This window comes from Naegleria fowleri, assembly GCF_008403515.1.
Source record: "Naegleria fowleri strain ATCC 30894 chromosome Unknown tig3, whole genome shotgun sequence".
Lineage (NCBI taxonomy): Eukaryota > Heterolobosea > Eutetramitea > Acrasida > Naegleriidae > Naegleria > Naegleria fowleri.
The window spans coordinates 135,458-158,158 of NW_025407935.1; the positions used below are offsets into that span (position 1 = coordinate 135,458).

At 36.1% G+C, this 22,701-nt stretch overlaps 6 protein-coding genes across 6 annotated transcripts; 3 read left to right on the plus strand and 3 right to left on the minus strand.

Annotated features, from left to right (window-relative positions):
- Positions 1–191: 191 nt before the first annotated feature.
- FDP41_007384 (uncharacterized protein) lies at positions 192–2,113 on the minus strand (the record flags this gene model as incomplete). The annotated part of the gene is made up of 2 exons (XM_044711123.1): positions 192–823; positions 1,045–2,113. The coding sequence occupies 2 exons, from the start codon at positions 2,111–2,113 to the stop codon at positions 192–194; spliced, it is 1,701 nt and encodes a 566-aa protein (XP_044568920.1).
- Positions 2,114–2,714: 601 nt separating this feature from the next.
- Positions 2,715–5,782, plus strand: FDP41_007385 (uncharacterized protein; the record flags this gene model as incomplete). The annotated part of the gene is made up of 2 exons (XM_044711124.1): positions 2,715–4,959; positions 5,016–5,782. 2 exons carry the CDS (start codon positions 2,715–2,717, stop codon positions 5,780–5,782), a joined length of 3,012 nt encoding a protein of 1,003 aa, XP_044568921.1.
- A 520-nt stretch (positions 5,783–6,302) lies between these two features.
- On the plus strand, positions 6,303–6,818 carry FDP41_007386 (uncharacterized protein; the record flags this gene model as incomplete). Its single annotated transcript, XM_044711125.1, has 1 exon — positions 6,303–6,818. The coding sequence occupies one exon, from the start codon at positions 6,303–6,305 to the stop codon at positions 6,816–6,818; it is 516 nt and encodes a 171-aa protein (XP_044568922.1).
- A 773-nt stretch (positions 6,819–7,591) lies between these two features.
- On the plus strand, positions 7,592–13,188 carry FDP41_007387 (uncharacterized protein; the record flags this gene model as incomplete). The annotated part of the gene is made up of 6 exons (XM_044711126.1): positions 7,592–10,318; positions 10,376–11,010; positions 11,166–12,220; positions 12,337–12,689; positions 12,782–13,095; positions 13,152–13,188. 6 exons carry the CDS (start codon positions 7,592–7,594, stop codon positions 13,186–13,188), a joined length of 5,121 nt encoding a protein of 1,706 aa, XP_044568923.1.
- Positions 13,189–13,210: 22 nt separating this feature from the next.
- On the minus strand, positions 13,211–16,074 carry FDP41_007388 (uncharacterized protein; the record flags this gene model as incomplete). The annotated part of the gene is made up of 2 exons (XM_044711127.1): positions 13,211–15,678; positions 15,831–16,074. The coding sequence occupies 2 exons, from the start codon at positions 16,072–16,074 to the stop codon at positions 13,211–13,213; spliced, it is 2,712 nt and encodes a 903-aa protein (XP_044568924.1).
- A 220-nt stretch (positions 16,075–16,294) lies between these two features.
- Positions 16,295–21,778, minus strand: FDP41_007389 (uncharacterized protein; the record flags this gene model as incomplete). Its single annotated transcript, XM_044711128.1, has 3 exons — positions 16,295–19,509; positions 19,562–21,142; positions 21,208–21,778. 3 exons carry the CDS (start codon positions 21,776–21,778, stop codon positions 16,295–16,297), a joined length of 5,367 nt encoding a protein of 1,788 aa, XP_044568925.1.
- Between the last annotated feature and the right edge of the window lie 923 nt (positions 21,779–22,701).

A 22,701-nucleotide genomic window follows, 5' to 3' on the forward strand; every position in this document is an offset into this window, starting at 1 on the left:
GAAATAACCTTAATAGGAAAATGAATGCTTCATTATAGAAATTATTATGGTTCGATCAAAAAGCAAAACAAGAAATGCAAAGTCCGTGCACCGTGTGAAATTGTATCCAACGGCAGATTGATATTTTCCGATGACCACATGCTCCCCTGAGCCAAAGACCAAACAACGATGACAATTACCACCACGTGTGGTTAATGTTGTTGTGGTAGTAGATTGTCTTGAACGGATCGAGTGCTAAACATATCGTTAGCCACTGTTTTCTCTCCTTGACTTGTGGTCTTAAAGTACAACGTTTTCAATAAATTCGCAAAGATTCCTCCCAATAAGGCAAGTAAAATTCCCAATAATCCAATACCAATTAAAAGGAAGAAAATTAGGAAAAATTTCGAACCTGTTTGTTTCAATTTCAAATCACCGTAACCAATAGTAGCGAGAGTGATGAACACAAAGTAGAGAGAATCTTCAAATTGCCAACCTTCCATGACTGAGAAAATGACAGCTCCTACCATCGAATAGATTGCGAAAATGAAGAGGAAATAAAAGAGTTGGCTCACTGGATGTGTCACCACTGCAGTGACATATTTTTCGTAGCGGTTGATTCGGTCTTGTGTTGATGTAAAGGTGCAGGACATGATGACTCTAATGACAAAGATGATGGTATTGGAAAAGAGAGAGAGTATGGCTTTGGTGTTTTGAACGAGTTTTCGACCGAGTACGGCTGTCATGGCACCCACAGTTGCTAATCCAATTAAACCAAATAAAATGACAAACAATTTACCAAGCGACGTATGAGGATAAATGTCACCATATCCAACTGTTGTGACTATTTCAGAGGGTGAATAAATTAACGAAACAATTAAATGATTTTCAAATGAAATACATTAAATAAGACACAGTGTTCAAATCGAATGTCCAAATCAAGTAAGGTTAATTATTTTCATCAATTTTCAAATAAGGTTATCACATTAATTTTTAGATTCATTATTATTGTTGTAAATGGATTGTCAATTTAACAATCGTAACAGCAAATCTCAAACAACTTACATGTCACAGTGCTAAAATACAAACAATTGGTGTAATACCAATTCTCAATATTAAACAAATTATATCTAACAATGGTTCCATTCGTTGCCAGCGTCATGTTTGTTTGAGATTCATTGAGGGTATCAGCTTCATAGGAGCCCTCAATCAACCACATGGGAATGCTTGCCAATAATAAGAATATAAATATTGCAATAATCAGCAGAAAGGCATAACAACAATTTTTTGTGAAATCTTTGAATGTTAAATCGTGTACTGCAAAATAGTCATTTTCCATCGCTGGTCTCTCTTTTTTGAATCGGTTTTGATAATATTGATGATTAAACATCTTGTCTGATGAGGAAGATAAATCTCGCGTTGCAAAATAGTCATATCTCGATTGAAAACTTTCGAATACTAAATCTGCAACATTGCACATGACCATAATAGTCTCTCTTTCATCATTTTCATTATATTGACCTGTACTCTTTTTCCAAAGCAATGCCTCAATATCACTCACATCTCGTAAAATATTTTGAAATACTTCTAAATTGGAAATGGTGACTTTGTAATTGTTTTTAAAACATTCGCCAGGTAGAAATTTCTTACTCACTACACAGTATTTTCCATCAGGATATTTGCTTTGCCAAATTTTGAATTCATCATATTCATCTAAATAATTATTGACAAAATGCTTTCGAGGTGATTTGTTTCCTTGATACATGTCACTCGTCATTGAGTTTCTTCGAATTTTCAAACTCGACAATTCATAGTACGGAGCTGAAGAGTCATCAGCAAATGTATTATTACTTGTAGAAATTACACTTCCTCTCCTCACCAATGGTGTGTTAAAAAGTGATGATGAGATTGTATTATTATTATTAGGAGGTAAAATATCAATATGATGAGTAAGGTCATGACTGTGGTCCATCACATTCATTCCAATTTCAATTTTGTCATTCACGTCTCCCTCAAAGGTGGTGTGAATCGGAATATTTGGCACCGTTTGAAAAACATTTTCCTGTTGTGGTGGCAACGATGATTCAAGATACGGCTCATCGGAAGCTCTTCTTCGGAGTAGAGGTTCTTTCATTACTATTGGTGTAAATTGGTTGTTGTTGTTGTTCAGGTTGTGGTTGTTGTGGAGCTCTCACAGTGAGAAAAGGAAAAGATGATAATATTGACGAGAGTTTAAAGAAGGGAATATCGAAGTGACTCGTTAACAATGATCGTTCGTAATCATGCGTAATGTGTGTGAGTGAGAGAATGATGTGGAAGAATGGGAAAATGAGCTTGGTGGTGATGTGTGTCAAGAGAGATTTTTTAATGAAAATGCAGAACACACACCCTTGGCACAAAATGTCAAACTCGTTATAATCAATAATACTTCGTAAACAAGAAGTTTACGAATCTCCAATTTGTCAATACATACAAAACTCCTCTCACTCCATGAATTTCAACATGTTGAAATGATCCTCCACATACTTAATAGAAACGAGTTGGAATATAGACCACCTCTTCCATCATGAAGAATTTCAAATCGAATTTAAAAAATCCAAAAAAACGTTGTGGAAGAGCTCTGAGCTCTCTGAACGATCTTTTCGTATAATATTATTTCAACAACAAGATTCTCGTAGACTCTTTCCAACAACGACAACAACACTTCATCATCCCGATTCACATTTTGGAACCTCATGAGAAACTACTTGAGAAAGTATCCTCGGCAAGTGATTGCTCTTCTCTATCGAGAATGTTTCAACCTTCGGAGTGAATGGATCACTTGGATCTTCCGAATACTCGCCCCCTCTCTCATTGTCGTTCTTTTATTCATCATCCAACAGAGTATTCTCTCTCTCACTGCAACGAATGGAAATACCTTATATGAGAGTGATTTTACCTTGCCCAATGTTCCTCAGAGTTTGAAAAAGCCTTCACCAGGTGAAAAGTATTTGCTCATCTCCAATGATGGTTGTCCGTTTTATAGGGATGGTCCCGACTTGTTTAATATTTCGAGGATCATTGCAGAGATGAATGATCCACCTTTGAGTTATATGGAGAATTCAACCACGTGTTTGGAGTTTGGAGAATGGTCAAAATGTGAGAAGGATATTTGTGTGATTGGAACGACTCAAAATTCCATTTCTCCAACAAGGTTTAAGAAGTTGATTCAATCCAATGTCATCTTGGGAGCATGGGTGCTACAATCATGGAGAGAATACATGACGGATAGTTTGGTATGGGATGTGGAAGTCATTCCAAGCTATCTCACATCCATTAGAAATCCTTTCTTTCCTTTACCTGCTGGAGTGACAAAAGTGAGTGAAGAACAGAACAAGTTGACCCTAATGAGTGTCATTGATCGAGCTTTTAATTTGGCCAATGCGACTCGAAATTCAAAACCTTACACCTTAGACATGAAAATCAATCACATGCCATCGAAGAGGGGACAAGACAATCCGCACGGTAATGAGTTGGCCACTGTTGTTTCACAACGTTTAGTCACCATTATGATTCCAACTTTCATCATCATTTCTCTTTTTCTGTCAGCCTCCCATGTCAATACCTTGATTGCAAGAGATCGACAATTACGAGTGGGTATGAAATGTTATGGATTGATGAATTCTTCCTATTGGACATTTGTCTTCTTGTTTGAAGCGATACATTTGGCGCTCGTATGCGCAATCATCACTGCCATGGGATACATTTGTCAGCTCAACTTTTTCACAGGATGTCATGACCCTCTTGTGATCTTTATTATTTTGTGGGGTATGGCGTTTTACTTTTGTTGCTTGTTGGCTACCGCGAGTACCTATATTCGAGCCAATTCTGCCTCAAACATTACATTGTTTTTTCTTCTCGTCTCCAATGTTCTCTTCTCCTTGGTGACACTTCAACCAGAAGCCATGATGAGTCCAACCGTGAGAATTATCGTTCCAGAGCCTATTGCCATTGTGGGTGGTCCACTCTACATTTTCCCTACAGCTGCCTATTCTATCGCCATGACCACCATATCCTTTATGACTTCATCCTATTATGACGAAAAGACCGGACTCCTTATATCACCACCAGGTTTTAAGGATATTGATTACTGGGTGAGTCCAGTTCAAACCTTTTACGACCAACAAGGATCGATCAGATATTACGACGATCTTGTGTTGGCCCCCTATTTATGCATGATTGATATTATTGGACAAGGAATTGTATTTATTTTACTCACCATGTATCTCGACAATGTGATTCCACCTGCTTTTGATGGTATTCGACAATCCATCTTTTATCCATTCTCTCCAAAGTATTGGGGATTTCGATCGAACAAAATTGGTCGTGACGATTTGGCCATTGATTTCGACACTCATGGCACTGCTTTTGAAGTTCTCGAAGATATTGATCCCGATGTGGCTCGAGAATACAAAGAAACAACACGAACCTTCCAAAATGCAGATGTTTCCATCTCGGTCATTCAACTGAGCAAGACCTTTACCTCCTTTTTGAAGCGCAATACCAACAATAAGAATGCTCTCAATAGTGTATCTTTCCATGCAAAAAGAAATGAAATTACTGCCATATTGGGCCACTCTGCTGCAGGTAAATCCACACTTTGCAAAATATTGACTGGATTAATGGCTCCCTCTTCTGGTGATGCCATTATTGAAAAAATGTCCATTGCTAACGATTTTCAGCACATTCAAGAACACATTGGTGTTTGCATGCAAGACGATTTCATTATTGACAACTTGACTGCTCGACAACATATTTACTTCTTTAGCATGATCAGGGCTGTTCCTTTCAGACAATTGAGAGAAGAAGCTAAAACTAAGCTTGAACGAGTGTTTTTAACAGATAGTGCCGACAAGCAAACACGTACCTTCTCGGGAGGAATGAAACGAAGATTAAGCTTGGCAACTTCCATGATTGGAGATCCATCCATCTTGTTTTTAGGTAGGTTTTATTCACCACACATTTGAAAATCATGAATCATCTTCATGACTTCAAAGATGAAATCACAACGGGTGTTGATGTTGTCATTAAGCGAAAAATTTGGAACATGTTGGCCCAATACAAAAACATGGGAAAGACCATCATTTTGACCACTCACTCCATGGAAGAAGCCGAGAATATTGGAGACAAAATTGTCGTGCTTGCATTAGGTAAAATCAGAGCCTGTGGAAATATTTCACATCTCAAAAAGAGATGGGGAGCAGGTTATAAGGTCGACTTGATCATGAATAATAATAGCAACTCGAATGGCGAAAAGATTAAGAATAGTCTCTCGACCAAATATACGCCTAACAAGTTAATTCTCATCAAGGAAAATACCAACACGAACTCTCTCACCTATCGATTGAACATGAAACCAAAACAAATTTATGAATTCTTGCAGTTTTTAAATTCTACATTTTCCCTCGATGAGTCCACAGACAATATTTTGAAAGATTATGCCTTATCCTTTACTTCCATGAAAGATGTGTTCACACGAGTGACACATGGAGGTTCATATGAGTTGGAGGCAGCTCTCATTCAAGAAAAGGGAACAAATATGAATGAAGAACAAGACGAAGAAGAAGATGATGCTGAAGAGCCTTTCGAGCAGCCACAAGTGAACAAACGATTCTTCAGCCTATTATCACAGCTCCAATCCGATAAGATTAAATTGGTTATGGATAAGAATTATTCACTCCAAGATTTGAGAAGTGACAATGTGGAAATTGAAATCACTGTGAAGGCTCGTCACAATGTTGGATCGAATGATATTCGCGTGTAGATTTGTTTTCAATAATAATATTTAATTAAATAATAATAATTAAACTCTCTTTCTTGGAAAGTAATGCTGTCTTAACGATATCCTTTTCGCTGCTAATTCTGGTAAGAGTTTTTTATCTTGCCTGTAAATCATGGAGAAGAGAATAACATGTCTATTGTTTCGAAAGAGGGAAGGATAGAAGTGTTGTGTCTTGTTGAAGCTTGGTGGTTCAAGGATGAATTCATTGGCAAAAGGAACATCAGCAAATCAAATCTCCAACTTGGATTCTTTTCAAAAAAGAATTGTGTACAGGATTCAAACGATCAACAACTCGTGAATCTCCCCGTCCAAAAAATTGACATGTTCAAGTAAGGTGGACATTATCTCAGATCTCATGATCAGAAATTCTGTCACTTCCCTCATATCGGGCTTGAACGGAAATTTAAATATAATGAACCGTCAGTCGCATCAGGACTCACAAAATTCCTTTTCACACAAAAAAACTTTTTCAAAACCGATCGTCATCAACGTCACCATCAACATGGGAGATTCTGTTTCAGTCGTCTTAAAAGTTGTCTCATTGATCACTCTTCTTCTCTGTCTCGGAGCAGCCATCTTTCATCTCGTCGCTCTCATCATGTATGGCCAAAAACTTCAAGACAATGCTCCCACTGAGACCTATCTAGCACTCTCTTTCACCACTGTCTCTTCCTTCGTGTTGTCTCTTCTTTCCTTGTATCATGTCTTGTCTCTCATGATTTCCTCTCTCCGAAAATACTCTCGATGGAATGGAGCCTTATGGATAATGTACATGATCATGGGAGGACTCACTCTCGGATGCGGAATGGTGGAATGTACCATCACTGGAATGGCTTATCGATTGGAAAACAAGTTGGGAATGAAGGATGAGTTGGTGGAGAGTTTATTTGCTTCGGGAATTGTGGTGAGTGGAGTGGCAGTGATTTCCTTGTTGGATTCTTTTGTGTTGCCAGTGGTGGTGTTTAATAGAGGAAAGGCATTGCAAGGATCGTTTGGAGAGAGAATGAGATTGTTGTAATAGTAGTAGTAGATGGTCTTTAGAACAAAATTTCATTGGATGGATCGCTTTAGAGGAATGATCTGTATATAAGGTCAACTTGTATTTGTTGTAAAAAAAATTGGAAATGAAAGAATTCATTGGTTCATCCTTCCGTTAAAGAATATTGTGCGGCAATGGTACCAACACCTCCAACTAAGGGTCAAATCATCATTGGTTTCCCAATAACATTGTATGTATATAATGGCAAAACTTGTATTAGGAAATTCCATTTTGATAAGAAAAATTCAAAGTTTGGTTAGTTTGACTTTGAGTCGTCCTTTATTTTGACAAGAAAAATGCAATCTCTTCATGATGATGAAGCCCTTTGATGGAATTTCATTTGACCCTCGATAACATCTTTACTCATCATCATCCAACCATCGGATTGTTCATACATTATTGCGCATAATTAATGATCTCACAGAACAATTTAGTTCTCCTCGTATCCATCACAAGTGAATCGATTTTGAGTTGTTTCTATCGATCATCATGAAACATCAAATCATTGTGAGATACGATCTCGATGGTTTTCAATGTTTTGGCGCTACTCTCAAAACAGTTTGTAGAAAGAGGAGTAAATATCGGGTTTACTGAACACACTCGCTCGTATAAATGACTCTAAAATAGCAATGTAGTTTGAGATGATGAATTCGAGAGAGATAAGGCAAGCGCTACCGAGGTGTGATTTTCATTATTTTGATGTCTGTAATTCATGGTCAACAACAACAAACAAAATAATAAGAAAATCAGATATGACCTCTACGGTTGATGACAGATTGAGCTCAATATCAGGAACTAGTTTCAGATTCCCTCCTCCCATCTCATCCAACAATGCTGCTCTCGCCACCTCTTCGACTTCTCTCTCTTCTGGTCGTAATACAGACATGAGTGGCTCTGAGTTATCAGCCATCGAAAAACTCAGAAACAAGGTCATGATATTCCTGTTTTTCATACAAGACAACGATATTAGGGAAGGATGGAGAGACTATTTGTTGTTTTTTATATTTCATATCTATTTGATGTGGGTTTCCATGTTCTTACCAAACTTGGGACTTGAAATGAGATATGGTGAATGGGGTTCATGGATCTTTACCATTCTCAATTATCCAATGACATTCTCGATGGAACGATTACCTTATTATGGAGCTTTGGGACTCTCTATCGTGGCCATTGTATTTCTATTGGGATATATTCTTTTGATCGTTTGGAGTAGTTATGCTTTCAAAACAACTTCTCAGTACTTGAATGGTACAAAACGAGCAGTGTCGATCGCCTCCAAACTCATGCTCGCTTTTTCTATTCCTTCGATCTATGTGATATCGAGTTTTATCGATTGTACAATAAGCACCACACCAATACTGAATCGATTCTATCAATATTCAAATGCTAGTATTGCATGTTTTGGATCTCAAAATATTGCTCTCTATGCAATGTCTATCATTGTGATTGTACTTTTCATGTTATGTAGTGCTTTTGCGAGCATGATTGTCACCAATAGCCATCCTCACAATACGGTACCTTTTGTGGCTGATCACCCTCTTTTTATTTGTGTCATGCTTCTTTATAATCAGTCACAAATATTGATTCATTTTGTGATTCCATCCGAGTACTCATTTGTGAGAAGTGTCGTTCATTTGGTGAGTGCTTTTGGCATGTGTGTGGTGCTGTTTAAATCATTACCATTTTTGAGGAGATTTGAAAACTCAATCATGTTTGGAATTCTTGTTTCAAGTTGTGCCTCTAGCATTGGGTCATTGATTTCCTCTCTCATCAACAAGTCTGTGATTGTTCAACTTCAAATTCCAGTGAATGAGTTTGGCATTGGTTTGAGTGGTTTGACATTGGTTTTAATTTTAATTGGATTTTTAGTGGGAACTGTTCTATTGGAAGTGTATACGAGATTTATTGTTCAAAGTGTGAGATCTTTTGTTTTGGAAAGTGGTAAATCTGATCACGTATATGCAGAAGGGAACCATACGGAACAAAGCGTTCTCGATCATCATCAATCCATCGAAAAGTCCATCGAGAAGGAATCATTGGCAATTTATAATGATTTTGTAAGCTCCAAAAACTTGCACAAATTGATACTGTTTTTAAAGTTCAGCATGAAGCCATCGTTTTTGGATCGAGAGGCGGTTGTATCGAACATTAACATTGCTCTATCATTAATTAAGGGATTTTCACAGAGTAACCAATTAGACACAGAAATTTTACTCCTCTCTTCGGCCATCATTGCCAACTTTTTACCTCAAGAAATCAACGCTGTGCCATTCGCACATGCACTTTTGAAAAAGGCATGGAAAAAGTCTCCTAGCTTTTATCAAAAGTTTCTTATTAACTTTAAGAATAGGGAGTTGAATGCAATGGCTTCTCAAGACTCCAAAAACTCTGTAAATGCCATCGAAGTATTATCACATTTATCGAAAAATCAAGAAGAAATGAAATGTATTCACAAAGCAATTTGGAAAGAACTCATGCAAGAGACTGTGAATTACTCCAAAATTGAATCTCTTATTCTCAGATCCGCAAGTTTAACACATGAATGTGATCAAAAGTTCAAGAGTTTATTATCGATTTCTAAGAGTGACAAGACTGTCCTACGATGCTTTGCAAACTATATTGAAGTTTTCAAGTTCAACAAAGAATTAGCTCAAGAGTTATATAGCGAAGCTACTGCATTAGAGGAGGATGAATCAAAAAGAAATCGAGCTCACTACTCGAAATTCAAGAAAATGACAAATAGAGTTCTTCCAGTTCAAATTAATCCAACTTGGAATGAAGGCTCTGTGAATAATGATCTAAATGATTCCAATATTGAATTTGAAGATTCCAAGATTGACAATGCGTTTGAAGGAATCGAAGAAGATAGCGAACTAAGAAAGGAATCTGTGTTTAGAAACGTTTTGACAGTGACACACAAACACCTCTCTTTGTTGACCATGTTTTCTGTATTTATTACATTATCTCTGATTGTATTGGCTTCAACTCTGATAATGGGTATTGTATTTTCAAACTCTGTTACTGATACTGTATTGAATGTGAATATGGCCTGCAATCCATTGACCTCATCGATCCAAATAACCGCTGGAATTCGATCCTTACAATCCATGATTTATCTTTCCAATATGAATGAACTAAATTCTACTGTCATGAACAGGTTTGGATTGAATTCATTAGAGAGTTACTTGCAACGAGAAAAATTGGAAATGAAAAAACATTTGAATCTTATCAAGAAAATTACAGAACTTGCTCAAACCGCAGAATTTTCAATGGACATGTATTCGGAATTTCATGAAGTATTTTACCCAATATTATTACCTGTTTCACCATCTGGAACTTCCGTTTTTAACGACACTAAATTGGTAAATTTAACAATTGCAGACATTACAAATATCATGACCACCTATGCTGAAGAAGTGATCGATTTCAATCAAGACGATTTTTCAAAAACATTTACAAGCTATCCGTTTATGGTTTTGGTAAGTATTTAAGCTTGTGGTTAGATGGAGATTGATAAATTCTCTTTCATTGAATAGTTCTTAAACGCTGACTATGTGACTTCCGCCTATTCTGACTTTTGTTTCAAATTTATTGAACAATCAAAATCGAGTGTGAGGCAGACATCCAATATTTTCATCATCTATTATTGCTTATGTGTTGCAATTTACTTTTCATATACTTTGGTGTTTGTGATTTTCTCACGAGTTGATCTCTCTTTCCTCAAGAGAATTTTGAACCTCATTGAAAAGAATGTTTCCAAGAATGAATCAGGGAAAATATATCACAACCTTTGTAACAGCTACACAGTGAGCGAAGAGACAAGTATTCGTCCTCACAAAAATTCCTTCTTTTATCCAAGGAATATAATAGTTCTACTGACCTGTCTCGTGGCAATTATTGTAGCCATTTGTGCTGGATTATTCCTTAATCAAGCACTAGGCAATGCTCAATATAGTTTTGAATCCTATGTCACAATGAGAGATGCCTATATTTCTCTAGAACATGCGGAATTTATAACCTTCTATGTTATTGAGGAATATTCTCACTCAGCCTTTGAAAATACGACTTTCTTTAATGATCCTCCACTTGTGACTAAAGATTTTTTGGACCATGTGTATTCGAATATTAGTAGTCGAGTGGCTAAATTAAGATTCTCTTGGAATATGTGCATGTAAGTTTGATCAAACTTTTGTGACAATTCGTTCACACTCTGAATGTCATTGTATCTACTTGTTGATGCACTTATTTTGTTGATGTACTTATTGCATTGTTGAATCAAAAATCGATTCCATTATAATGGAATATATATTATTATTAATGATCTAGATATGGCTCTAATTATTATCCTGATGAAACACTTGTCATTGGGTTGTTTGAAACTACCGATCACATGATTCGTGGAGATGCGAACTGTACTCTCGACAAGATGATCAATGGTGGCAACTGTTCGATTGGTATTAACAACATGATTACTCTTTATTTAACAAACTCTATTGAGCTAGCTGAGCAAATGGATATGACTCCAATCGATCGAAACAATTTGTTGACCAAGTTTTTATCGACTCGATATCTCTCACTTCATGTCACGGATGCATTACTTGATTTTTCAAAAGTATTCGCTCAAGCAGCTTCTTTACCTTCGAACACGTTCATCATTATCTTTTCCATCGTTGGTTTTATTTCACTCTTTTCCATTTCCTTTTTCATGTATTTATCGATGAAAAAACACTTCCTTTCAGTTCAAGAGTTGCGAATGTTATTCAACTATTTGCCTGTGGAAATTATGGACTCTAATGAAAATCTCAAGAGTTATATTGTACATCATCATTTACCCGATACATTTTCAGCATCATCAACAATTTTACAACGCAGAAAATCATCAAATTCTGAAGGTGATGCCAAAGTGAGAAATATTCTCAATGCATGCTATGACGGGACAGTCATGTGTAATCATAATGCTGATATTGAAATATTCAACCCAGCTGCACAAAAAATGTTTGGATATAATCAAACAGAGTCTGTCGGTAGACCTCTCTATCAATTATTTGACAAGAGTGAACAATCAATAGTTAAATCACTCGTAGAAGAAATGATGATTCATGCAGGACGAGGTGAAAGTAAGGGAGAATCTATCGAAGTGGAATGCATGAGAAAAAATCAGACAACTTTCCCTTCACGACTGAATGTATTTGTGACCTTGCATGATTCTCAACCTATTGTGACTTGTTTTATTAAGGATATTACCAGTGAAAAGAAGCACAATTCATTGTTGGCTCAAGAAAAGAAGCACAGTGAAGAATTATTGTTGAATATTCTTCCTAGTGCTGTTGCAAGCAAACTCAAATCTGGAGAGACATATATTGCAGAAAAGTTTAGTGATGGTGAGTTTAAGAATATACTTCAATCATGATGATTTGACTTCTTCTTTGACAAATTTTCTGACACACTGGAATTGCAATCGATCATGTTATGCAATGATATGAATTCACATTTATAGTCACCTGTTTCTTTAGTGACATGGTCGGTTTTACAAAATGGAGTAGTTCAGCTCAACCCACTGAACTATTGAACATGTTGAATGAAATTGTGAATGGATTTGACGATATTGTCGAAAAATATAATTTAGAAAAAATCAAAACGATTGGAGATTCTTATTTCTGTGTTGGTGGATTATTTGGAGCAAATGCTCAATCCGATCACCCAGAACGAGTTCTTCGATTTGCAATTGAAACGTTCAATGTCATTCACATATACAATTCTAAAACTCCAAAACCACCGTCTGAACAAATCAACATTAGAATTGGAATTAATACTGGAAGTGTCGTGGCAGGAGTGATTGGAAAGAAGAAGGTAAGTCATTGTTTCGAAAATCAAAAAAAAAAATTGAGAAATTGATTTTTGACCTTATTGAACATCATAATATTCGAACTCTGAAAACACAGTTTGCCTATGACTTGTGGGGAGACACCATTAATGTCGCTTCCCGAATGGAATCTGCCTCATTGCCAGGAAGAATACAATTATCACGATCGAGCTATGAGAGAGTGTATGACATTGTTGGTTTTTCCTTCGAAGAACGTCTGATTAACGTGAAAGGAAAAGGCGAATGTGTAGCCTATTTATTGGATGAGAAACATCACATCAATCCAATCATTTACTTGGCACCATCTCTGACTGATATTTTATGCAACAGTTCAGTAGAAAAGCAATCCTCTGAATCGAGTATTGAAGTCTATAAAACAATTGTGGAAGAAAAGTCATTCAAACAGGATCCAGTAATAATGTCTAAAGAAATCTTACCAGCTGGCACAGAGGAAGTTGTGCAGAATTCTATCAACAACAACTCTGAGACTTTATTGCAGCAAGAAGGGCTAAACTGTTGAAAATCTAACATCCACTGTGATTAATTCTTCATCTTGAGTGGGAGTGTGTGGCTTTGTCGATTTTCTGTTTCTCCTTGAGAGTACAAATTTACAACATCCAACCATCAATAAAATACATCCTAGCACCATGAATGTAGAACCTGCAATACCCACCACAATGGCAATAAGAATATTCATATCAAATGAATTCATTGGTGGCGTTGGTGGTAGTGCTGGTGAGCTTTTGGGAGTTTCAATTTGCTCCCAAGTAGTAATGATTTGTTTCGCAATAAAAACACTTGTTTGTTTTGTGCATTTACATTTCATTGCATCCAATTCGATGCCAAGTGTGCACGAAGAGTCATTCAATAGTAATATATTAAAACCTTCCGTTAATGTGGCACATGAAAATTGAGATCGTTGATATGTTTTTGTGGTAATTGAATGAGTTGAATTAGAAGTTGATTGTGATTCAATTAAACTATTTTCAGTCATGTTGGATGTTGAATATGGTGCACTTATGGTTAATTTGTAAGAAATTGTGTTGTCCAGATTGGTCAAGTTTGTATTTAGTATTTCAAAACTCGAGATGATATTTGAGAACATGTGAGCTGTTGAAATGACCAATCTTGTTAGAATGGTGGAATTGGATCCGACAGAAATTGTTTTGGATTCAATTTTCTTTTCTTTAAGATCAAAGGTAATATTTCCAAACTTATTTGTAAGCATGAAAAAGAAGGATAATGGTTTCCTTATCGATTTGTCTGTTAAATATTTGCTCATGCTTGTCGGAAGGATTATTTGATTGTCATTATTATTAGAAGATGAAATAATTAGGGCTGAAAGATCATTCTTATAAACATTATTTCCAATTAAGGTCGAGAATAATGATTGTAATTGATAATCATTTTGTCCAGTCAACTGAATTCTCAAGTACAATTTTCCAACATCTTTCATTAGTGTGATGATAGTGGGATAGTATTGCCAATGATTATTCAATTCAATATATTTGTATAGTGAGTTTAAAATTCCTCTCAATAAAATTTCTACTCCTTGTTGAGGTTTCAATTTAATATTAGAGTTGGAAAGAGTAATCAATTCTCGAACCATTTTGAAGCAATTAATGAATGTACTTTCACTCAATTCATCATAGGTCTCTAATAAGGCATCTAATCCAAAAGCCGTCACTGTGAGATATGAGTCTTTCATTATTTCTAAAGGATTTCTATTCACAAACGTTGACATGAATGCACTCACTAAAGAGTCTTTTGTTTTCACTGTTGTTTCAAATTCTTCCTCCGTTAAACTACAATCAAGTTTTTTGTATCCGTTTTCGCAAATACATTTATCAAGTTTGGAATCAAATGTTCCATGAATACAAATTGACTTGGCTGCATTAATTGTTCTTCTTGAATTTTTTACAAGTTCCAAATATTTGTTATAAGTTCTTGTAACTGTAGCAGAATTATATACATTTTTAGCAGTATCTGTAGCAGGAATTTTGTTTGCAATGGTCATCCATTCTTTGTATTTCAATGTCAGTGCATTCATAGTATTGTATTGATAATACTTCATTCGGATATTAAAATATTTCCACAAAGATGCTCCGGTTGATGTATCGACAACGGATAAAAAAACCCTTATATACGGACTGTTCGTATAATAGGGTGATGGTAATTTTGTAGAAAATTCTTCTCCCAATGAGAATAATGGAATATTTGCTCCAGATTTGTCGTCAATAAATCCAAACACAAACTGAAGAGATTTTTCTTCGTTCTGGCAATTAGGGCAATAGAATTTAAAATCCGTTTCTAATGGATATCCTTCACTTGGAAGAATGGTGCAGGGACAGGATTGTGGTGAACGAACAATTGAGAAAATGTATGAATAACTTGAATTTTGTCCATTTCTTAAATCTGTCACCAAGAAAGTCAAGTTGTAATCAGAACCTTCATTCAATGAAGATAAATCAAGTGAGAGAGAATTAGAACTGGTTGGATCTTTTTTCATATTTTGTGTTAAATTTTTTGACAATCGTTGATCATTCAACATCCATGTTCGTGTAATAAATTTCTCAATATCTTCTTCACCATTCACTGAAAAATCAATACCAAATAATTCATTTCGCACAACTTTGGCTCTGTTTGGTATTACATTCAAAAGTCTGATAAGAGGTGGCCTTTCAGATTCTTTTGAAGGGAAATTAATTGAAATGGATGATGTTTGATTTCTTAAACCTTTTGTGACCATAAGAGACAGGGAAATCTTTTTCAGAGGTAATTGTAAATTTGTGGATGAAGGAATAAATAGTAATGTATCTCTATTCGATGAATATTGTTGCAAAAGAGAATCTATTGCATTTCCACAACTTGAATCGGTTTCTAAATTAATACACGACCATTTCCAAACTTCATTTTGTTGAGCATTTTCTGGATCAGTTACTTCTACAGAAATACTCGTATTTTGAACGGATAACTCTTTAAATATAATAGAATGTCCATGTCATCGGATGAAGTGGATATTGTGACAATAGTTGATGCATTTAGGTAAGGATTGAATTTAGAAATCACTGTTACTAGAAATTCATAAATATATGATCCCTTGTTGCTAAATTCTCTGATGATTAAACTCTCATCATTATCTATTTCAATATTCAAAAAAGGCCCAGAAAGTTGAACCCATGTGGTACTAAAATCAGTCGTTGTTATTGTTGTCATGGTTGTATCATTGCAGGATGGTAATATAATTCCTCTCTTAATCAAAAGAGGCACTTGTAAGGTTTGAATGGAAAGCTGTGAAGAACCAATAATGTATACTGTAGGTAAGGGTAATTGTGTTCTTGTATATTGGATATATTCAGGTTCGCTGGTCATACTGGATACAATACTTTCGACTATTAATTGGAATCTAAATGTTCCTGAAAGGGTGCATGATGAAATTGAAATGGTTGAGGAATTGTTAGGCCATAAACTCAACTCTTGTGACAATGAAATCAAACAAGAGGATGAAGGAGCCTGAATAACGTTCCAATGAAAAAGCAATGGTTGTCTATCTCCAGAAAATGATTCTGAGCCATCCAAAGTCATTCTAGTATCACATGATCCATATTGCGTTTTTCTTTTTTGATAAAATTGCTTTTGGTTTGAATGGATTGAGAGCAGGTAATACATTCAATTCTTCTAAATCCATCATTGAATTAGAATTTGAAGAATCAAAAACAAGTCGATTTAGGTGAATTTTGTCATATGGTCTCAAAGCGAAATAATCTCCAAATTGAATAAAAAATTCACCTTGTTCCTTATTCGTCCACATACATGAAGGATTAACTCCAAACAATCCAAAATCGTTCAATGAAATGAGCTTTGAACAATCAACTGTAAACTTGTCATATGAAATTGGTCCATGTAAAAACAATGAAAGGCCATTTCCTAAATTAGAAAAGAATGCAGGACCAATAATTCTTGTAGAACATTCTTTTCCATAATAATGATCCTGGCAGGTTTCACAATTTGATGAATTCCAAAATCCTTTTTGTTTTGAGTTGAAACATTGGCATGATCCATTCACAGAATTACAAACACCATGGTTATTACATGTTGTAGATGATTCACAATACACGTCACAATTGGATCCATAATAGTTTTTAGAGCATTCTGAACAAAAAGGTCCAGACCAATAATCATTACATTCACAACCTAGTGTTGCGTTACAATGACCATGATTGGAACAAGTAATGGTATCATTACACCTCCTTGTAGTACATTCTTGTCCACCATACGAAGGATGACATGATTTACAATTACTTCCTTGCCAATATCCGTCAAAATCATTGAATTTACATTCACATTGATCATATTTAACACATTCTCCATGTCCAGAGCATACAAATGAAGTATTAAGATTTAAAACGTTGTTACACGTGAAACTGTCACATGCAACTCCAAAATATCCTTCCTTACAAGTACAACCTCCTTCCAAACTACAAATACCATTTCCATTACAAACATTATTAATATCAGTAGAAAGATAAAATTCATTATTCTTTCCGAGACACATCAGTTTCTCACATTCTTGACCATGAATTTGAATCAAGGTGTTGTTATAATTCGTTGTACAATTACATTGATCAATATCTATACATGCACCTCTTCCATTGCATGTTTGTGATGAATTCGATGCTTTTCCAAAACAGACTGGTAATTCACATTGCCAACCTGAATAACCCTGTTCACAAGAGCAATTATTTGGTCCATTGCATTGACCTCTTCCAGAGCAAACAGTCGATGTTTCATTTGAAAGAATATTGAAACAAATTGGATATTGGCATTCAGGCCCACCGTAACCATTAAAACAAACACAATGATTTTCTTCAACACACAAACCATGTCTTTGACACGCAAGGTTGGAAGTTGAATGAATTCCAAAACATAATGGATATTCACAGTTTGTGCCAGTGTAGTTTTCATGGCAAGAACATTGATCTTGCGAAAAGCATACTCCATGTCTTGAGCATACATTCAGACTGCTATTAGAAATTCCAAAACATGAAGTTGAATTTGGAAAGTTTTGACAACTATTTCCATAGTATGGAGAAGAGCAATTACACTGATCAGTTCCAATACATTGTCCATTTCCTGAACACACGGATGGATCTGTTGACACAATTCCAAAGCATGAAATTTGAGTTGACAAATGACAATTATTTCCATAGTATGAAGAGGAGCAGTTACACACGTCTGGGCCAATACATTGTCCATTTCCTGAACAGACACTCGAGTCATTAAAAGGAATCCCGTTGCATGAAATTGGATTCTGACAATTATTTCCAAAATAATAAGAAGAGCAGTTACATTGATCAGTGGCATTACAATGTCCATTTCCTGAACAAACACTCGAGTCATTGAATGAAATTCCAAAGCATGAAATTGGTAATTGTTGGCAATTATTTCCATAGTACGGAGAAGAACAGTTGCACACATCTGGACCAATACATTGTCCATTTCCTGAACAGACACTTGCATTAGAGTACTCAAGTCCAAAACATATGGGTGCGCATTGTGGACTTGGGAATCCATTTTCACATTTACAGGTATCAGTTTCAATACATTGGCCATGACCTGAGCAAACATTGGTGTGATTACTCAAAAATCCATAACAATAAAATCCTTGGCACTTATCGCCATAATAGGTTTCCTCACATTCACATATATTTGGTGCAGTACAAATACCATTTCCAGAGCATGATGTATCATTTGCTTGATTCACTCCAAAACAGTCATAATCTTCACATAGTTCGCCATAATATCCTGGTAAACAAATACAATCTGAACTATTGTTTGGGTTAACTTGTGCATGTCTTGGGCATTCTGTAGCAATTCTTCTTATCACACGATTGCCAGAATCAATGAAATAAATATCATTATCAACAATTCTTAAATAGGTTGGTTTGGAAATTGTTGCTTGAGAAGCATACCCAAAATCTCCACCATAACCATTGTATCCTTTTCCCACAACTGTTGTAATTATTCCAGTTGTTGAATCAACTTTCCTAATTCTAAAATTATTACTATCTGAAATGTAAATATCGCCATTAGAAGCCATAGCTGCACTATATGGATAGTTCAGTTGTGCATTAGTTGCCAAATCACTATCTCCAGAAAAACCTTGTGTCATATTACCTGCAACAGTTCTCACAAGACCATTGGAGTGGATCATTCTAACTCGATTTCCTGAATTTTCGCTCAAAAGGTATGATCCATTCAATGCAACAGTTGTATCTGTGACACTCATAAAATCAGACACGAGACGATGTTCATTCTCCGCTCCGTAATCTTTCATTGTTGATCCGGCAAAAGAATGCATATAAAGGTTTGCATCTAACCTTCTAACGCTATATTTTGAGTTTTCAGTAATGTAAAATGAACCTTGAGAATCTCGATCGATTGCATTTGGAGAGATGGTGCTGTTCACACCAATGGCTTCATTTCCAACACCACCAACAACAGTGGTAATTATTCCATTCAAATCAATTTTTCTCACTCTATTAAAACCTTCAAGAATCAACACCTCTCCATTCGGAAGAATATCCAAATCATACGGGATATATAAACAGGCATTGATTGCCAATCCACCATCACCCTTATAACCACTCTTTCCGCATCCTGCAATGGTTTGAATATTTCCACCGGGTGTAAATTTTCTAACTCTATAATTGTACCCATCCACAAAATATACATCACCATTGATTGGAGAAACAGTAATACCATAAGGATGATATATATTGGCTGCAGTTGCCAAACCTCCATCGCCTATTTGTTCAAATTTAATTTAAATAATAATAATTAAATAATTGAAACTTACCAAAAAAACCTGCAGTACCGTTGCCTGCCACAGTTGAAATGATACCATTAGCAGCAACCATTCTGATTCTGTCGTTCCATGTGTCTGCAATGTACAGAATACCGCTCGATGTAATTTTAATTCCCACAGGTCCATTGAGTTTAGCATTAACTGCTTGTCCCCCATCACCTGCATAACCTGCTGAATATGAACCCTGTCCTGCATAGTTATAAATATATCCTGAGCTTGCAACAATTTTTCTAATGAGAGAGCTTTCAGTGATATAAACATCTCCATTTGCACCAACAGTAATATAAATTGGAGTGATCAACGAAGCAGTTGTTGCCAATATACCGTTGTTCGAACTTCCGCCGTTCTTTCCGGCAAAAAGTGAAACCAAACCTGTTGAAGCAGAAATTTTTCTAATTTTGTTTGTTCCATACTCAGAAACATACACATCTCCATTTGGACCAAAAGCAACCTTAGTCGGGTCAACAAAAGAAGTATTGAGGCGGTTATATCCATCCTCACTGACAGCTCTTGTATTCAAAATACCAGCATAAACTGAAATAATACCTCTTGAATCCACCCTTCTTATCGACGATGCAGAGAAAGCTTGAGCAAGATAAATTTCACCTGTTGATTGTTTCACTGTAACACCATAAACAGTTGTTAAAAGTGAAACGTTTGCCAGGTAATTATTACCAGCAAAAATGTCATTAGTTCCTGCAAGAGTGTAGAGAACGTTATCCTTAATCTTTCTCAGAAAAGTGGAGCCATCACAAAAAAACAACTCTTCACCACCATTATAAACACATGTGGGAGATATTTTGGAAATATTGGCCAAAGATCCATCTGGAGAATAACCAGAAGAGGACAATCCTGCAATAGTTGATATTTTTCCAGTTGTGTTGACATATCTGAGAGAAAAATTGTCACTTAAAAGAATGGTCTTGTTTCTCACTGAAAACGAATTCAAATTGACAACATTGGCCAACGTTGAATCATAGCCATCTCCGCTGTATGAAGATGCACTGCTTCCGATCACTGTCGAAATATTGCCATTTGTATCCACTTTCCTAATTCTCTTGTTATTGCTATCAATGATATAAATTTCATCATTGAAAAGTGTGACATATTTTGGATAACTAAACTTAGCCAATAACGCATTTCCACCGTCACCAGCAAAACCAGAAGAGCCTAAGCCAGCTATGGTTGCAATAGTTCCGTTATTATGAATTATTCTAATTCTGTGGTTATATTCATCAGTAAATATTAAATCACCGTAAGCGTTGAATATTCCATGGGATGGTCGGTACACTCTGGCAGCACTTGATAATCCACCATCTCCTGTGAATCCACTAGTTCCATCACCAGCAATGGTAATGATTGTACCATTGGTGAGCACTTTTCGAATTCTATTATTATTAGTGTCCATGACGACTAATTCTCCCGAACTTGAAATTGCAATACCTGTTGGACTGTTTAACTTGGCGTTGATTGCCAAATCACCATCACCTGAAAAACCATACGAACCAGTACCTGCTACAGTAGTAATCGTGCCATTCGTAAATATCTTTCTAATCCTATGATTACCAGTGTCTTGATGGAAATAATAAAGGAGCGGTTTGAACAAAATGTTCGAAGCAATTTCGCAACCCACTTACCTGCAAAATAAATGTCTCCCTCTTTTGAGATGGCAATATGACCATTCGATGGATTGATTTTGGCATTGATTGCCAAACCACCATCACCAGAGAAACCACTGGTTCCAACTCCTGCAATGGTTGTCGTTCGGCCATTCCTTGAATATTTTTTGATCTTGTAAAAACTCTTCTCTATTAAGATAAACTCTCCACCGTTGCTTCTTGCCAGGGATGAAATGGTATTGAAAGGGGTTTGTGTTGCCTTGACTCCATCCTCTGAAGAACCACTTAATCCATTGCCTGCAACAGCTGTAATCACACCACTTTGAGGATTAAACTTTCGCATCTTATTTCTGTCGGCGATGTAAAGGTTTCCCGAAATGGGTGAAATGGCGAGCGAGGTTGGATTGATGAAGGAATCAGAAGCTTTAACTCCATCGCCATAACTGTTACCTCCAACTACCGTATTAATTAGAGTTGGGGTTGGAAATGCCTTAATTGCGTTCATCATGACCAGAAAACAAAGGCAAGAAACAACAGCGACTCCCGTCGTATTCAAAGGGCGTCCGGTGTCGACTTGTTTGCAAACCATCCTGACCGTAATTGAGTATTTTTTGTTGCAGCTTCGTCAGGAGATTCTGAAGTTAGTTCGTGTTGTTGCGAATCTCACGAATCTATTCTTGAATACCCATCAAGTTTTGGTGCCAAAAACAAATTAAGGAAAAGTTGCGAATTGTTCAAGCTTAGTTATTCATTATAGAATGTTTACTTATTCTTGACATGACAACGGTATGAAATTGTTTTATGAAAACTAGTGAGAATGATCAAAACTCGACCGAGAAGAATCTCTTCAAAAAAGATTCAAGAGCAGAATTTGGATAGAAGCGAAATATTTGAACTTTTGTGAGTGTCCACTCCAACATTCCATCGGTGACGGTAAAGAATGGAGAAGATCAACGATTGGATCTGAGTGTGCACGTGAATGACATGAATTCTCATATGTGAAAGAGTTAACTAGAAAGAATTGAGGTGTATTCGAATGATGTCCATGACAATTCTTTTGATTCTTTAATGAGAAAGAGGCAATTAAGCATAATTATTCTTTGGTTGCCTCTTTTCAGAAATGATCATCCTTAAATTGTTTTGCAAGCAATGCATTATTTTGATTGCCCCAATATGTAGGAGATGAGACAAAGGTTTTAAAGGACGGATCAAACAGATTGTATGGACAATCAAATTGTTGTCATCAGTACTGGGCCGCGCACCGAGAGAAGAACGAAAAATTGGAGTTTTCTTGAAGGAGCATCGTTAAAGCAAACACTCATTCCAGCATTCCTCCTTCACTATTTGCTCATTGAAACCGGATCCAACATTCAAATTTAATCAAGAGAGCGGACAGCACCTCGCAGTGATTCATCCAATAATTTTGAATCTGTAAAAAAATTCTCCATTAGCTCTCCAACATTTTCCAGTCAGGCTGGTTTTAACTTATTATCATCATCTTTTTTTAATATT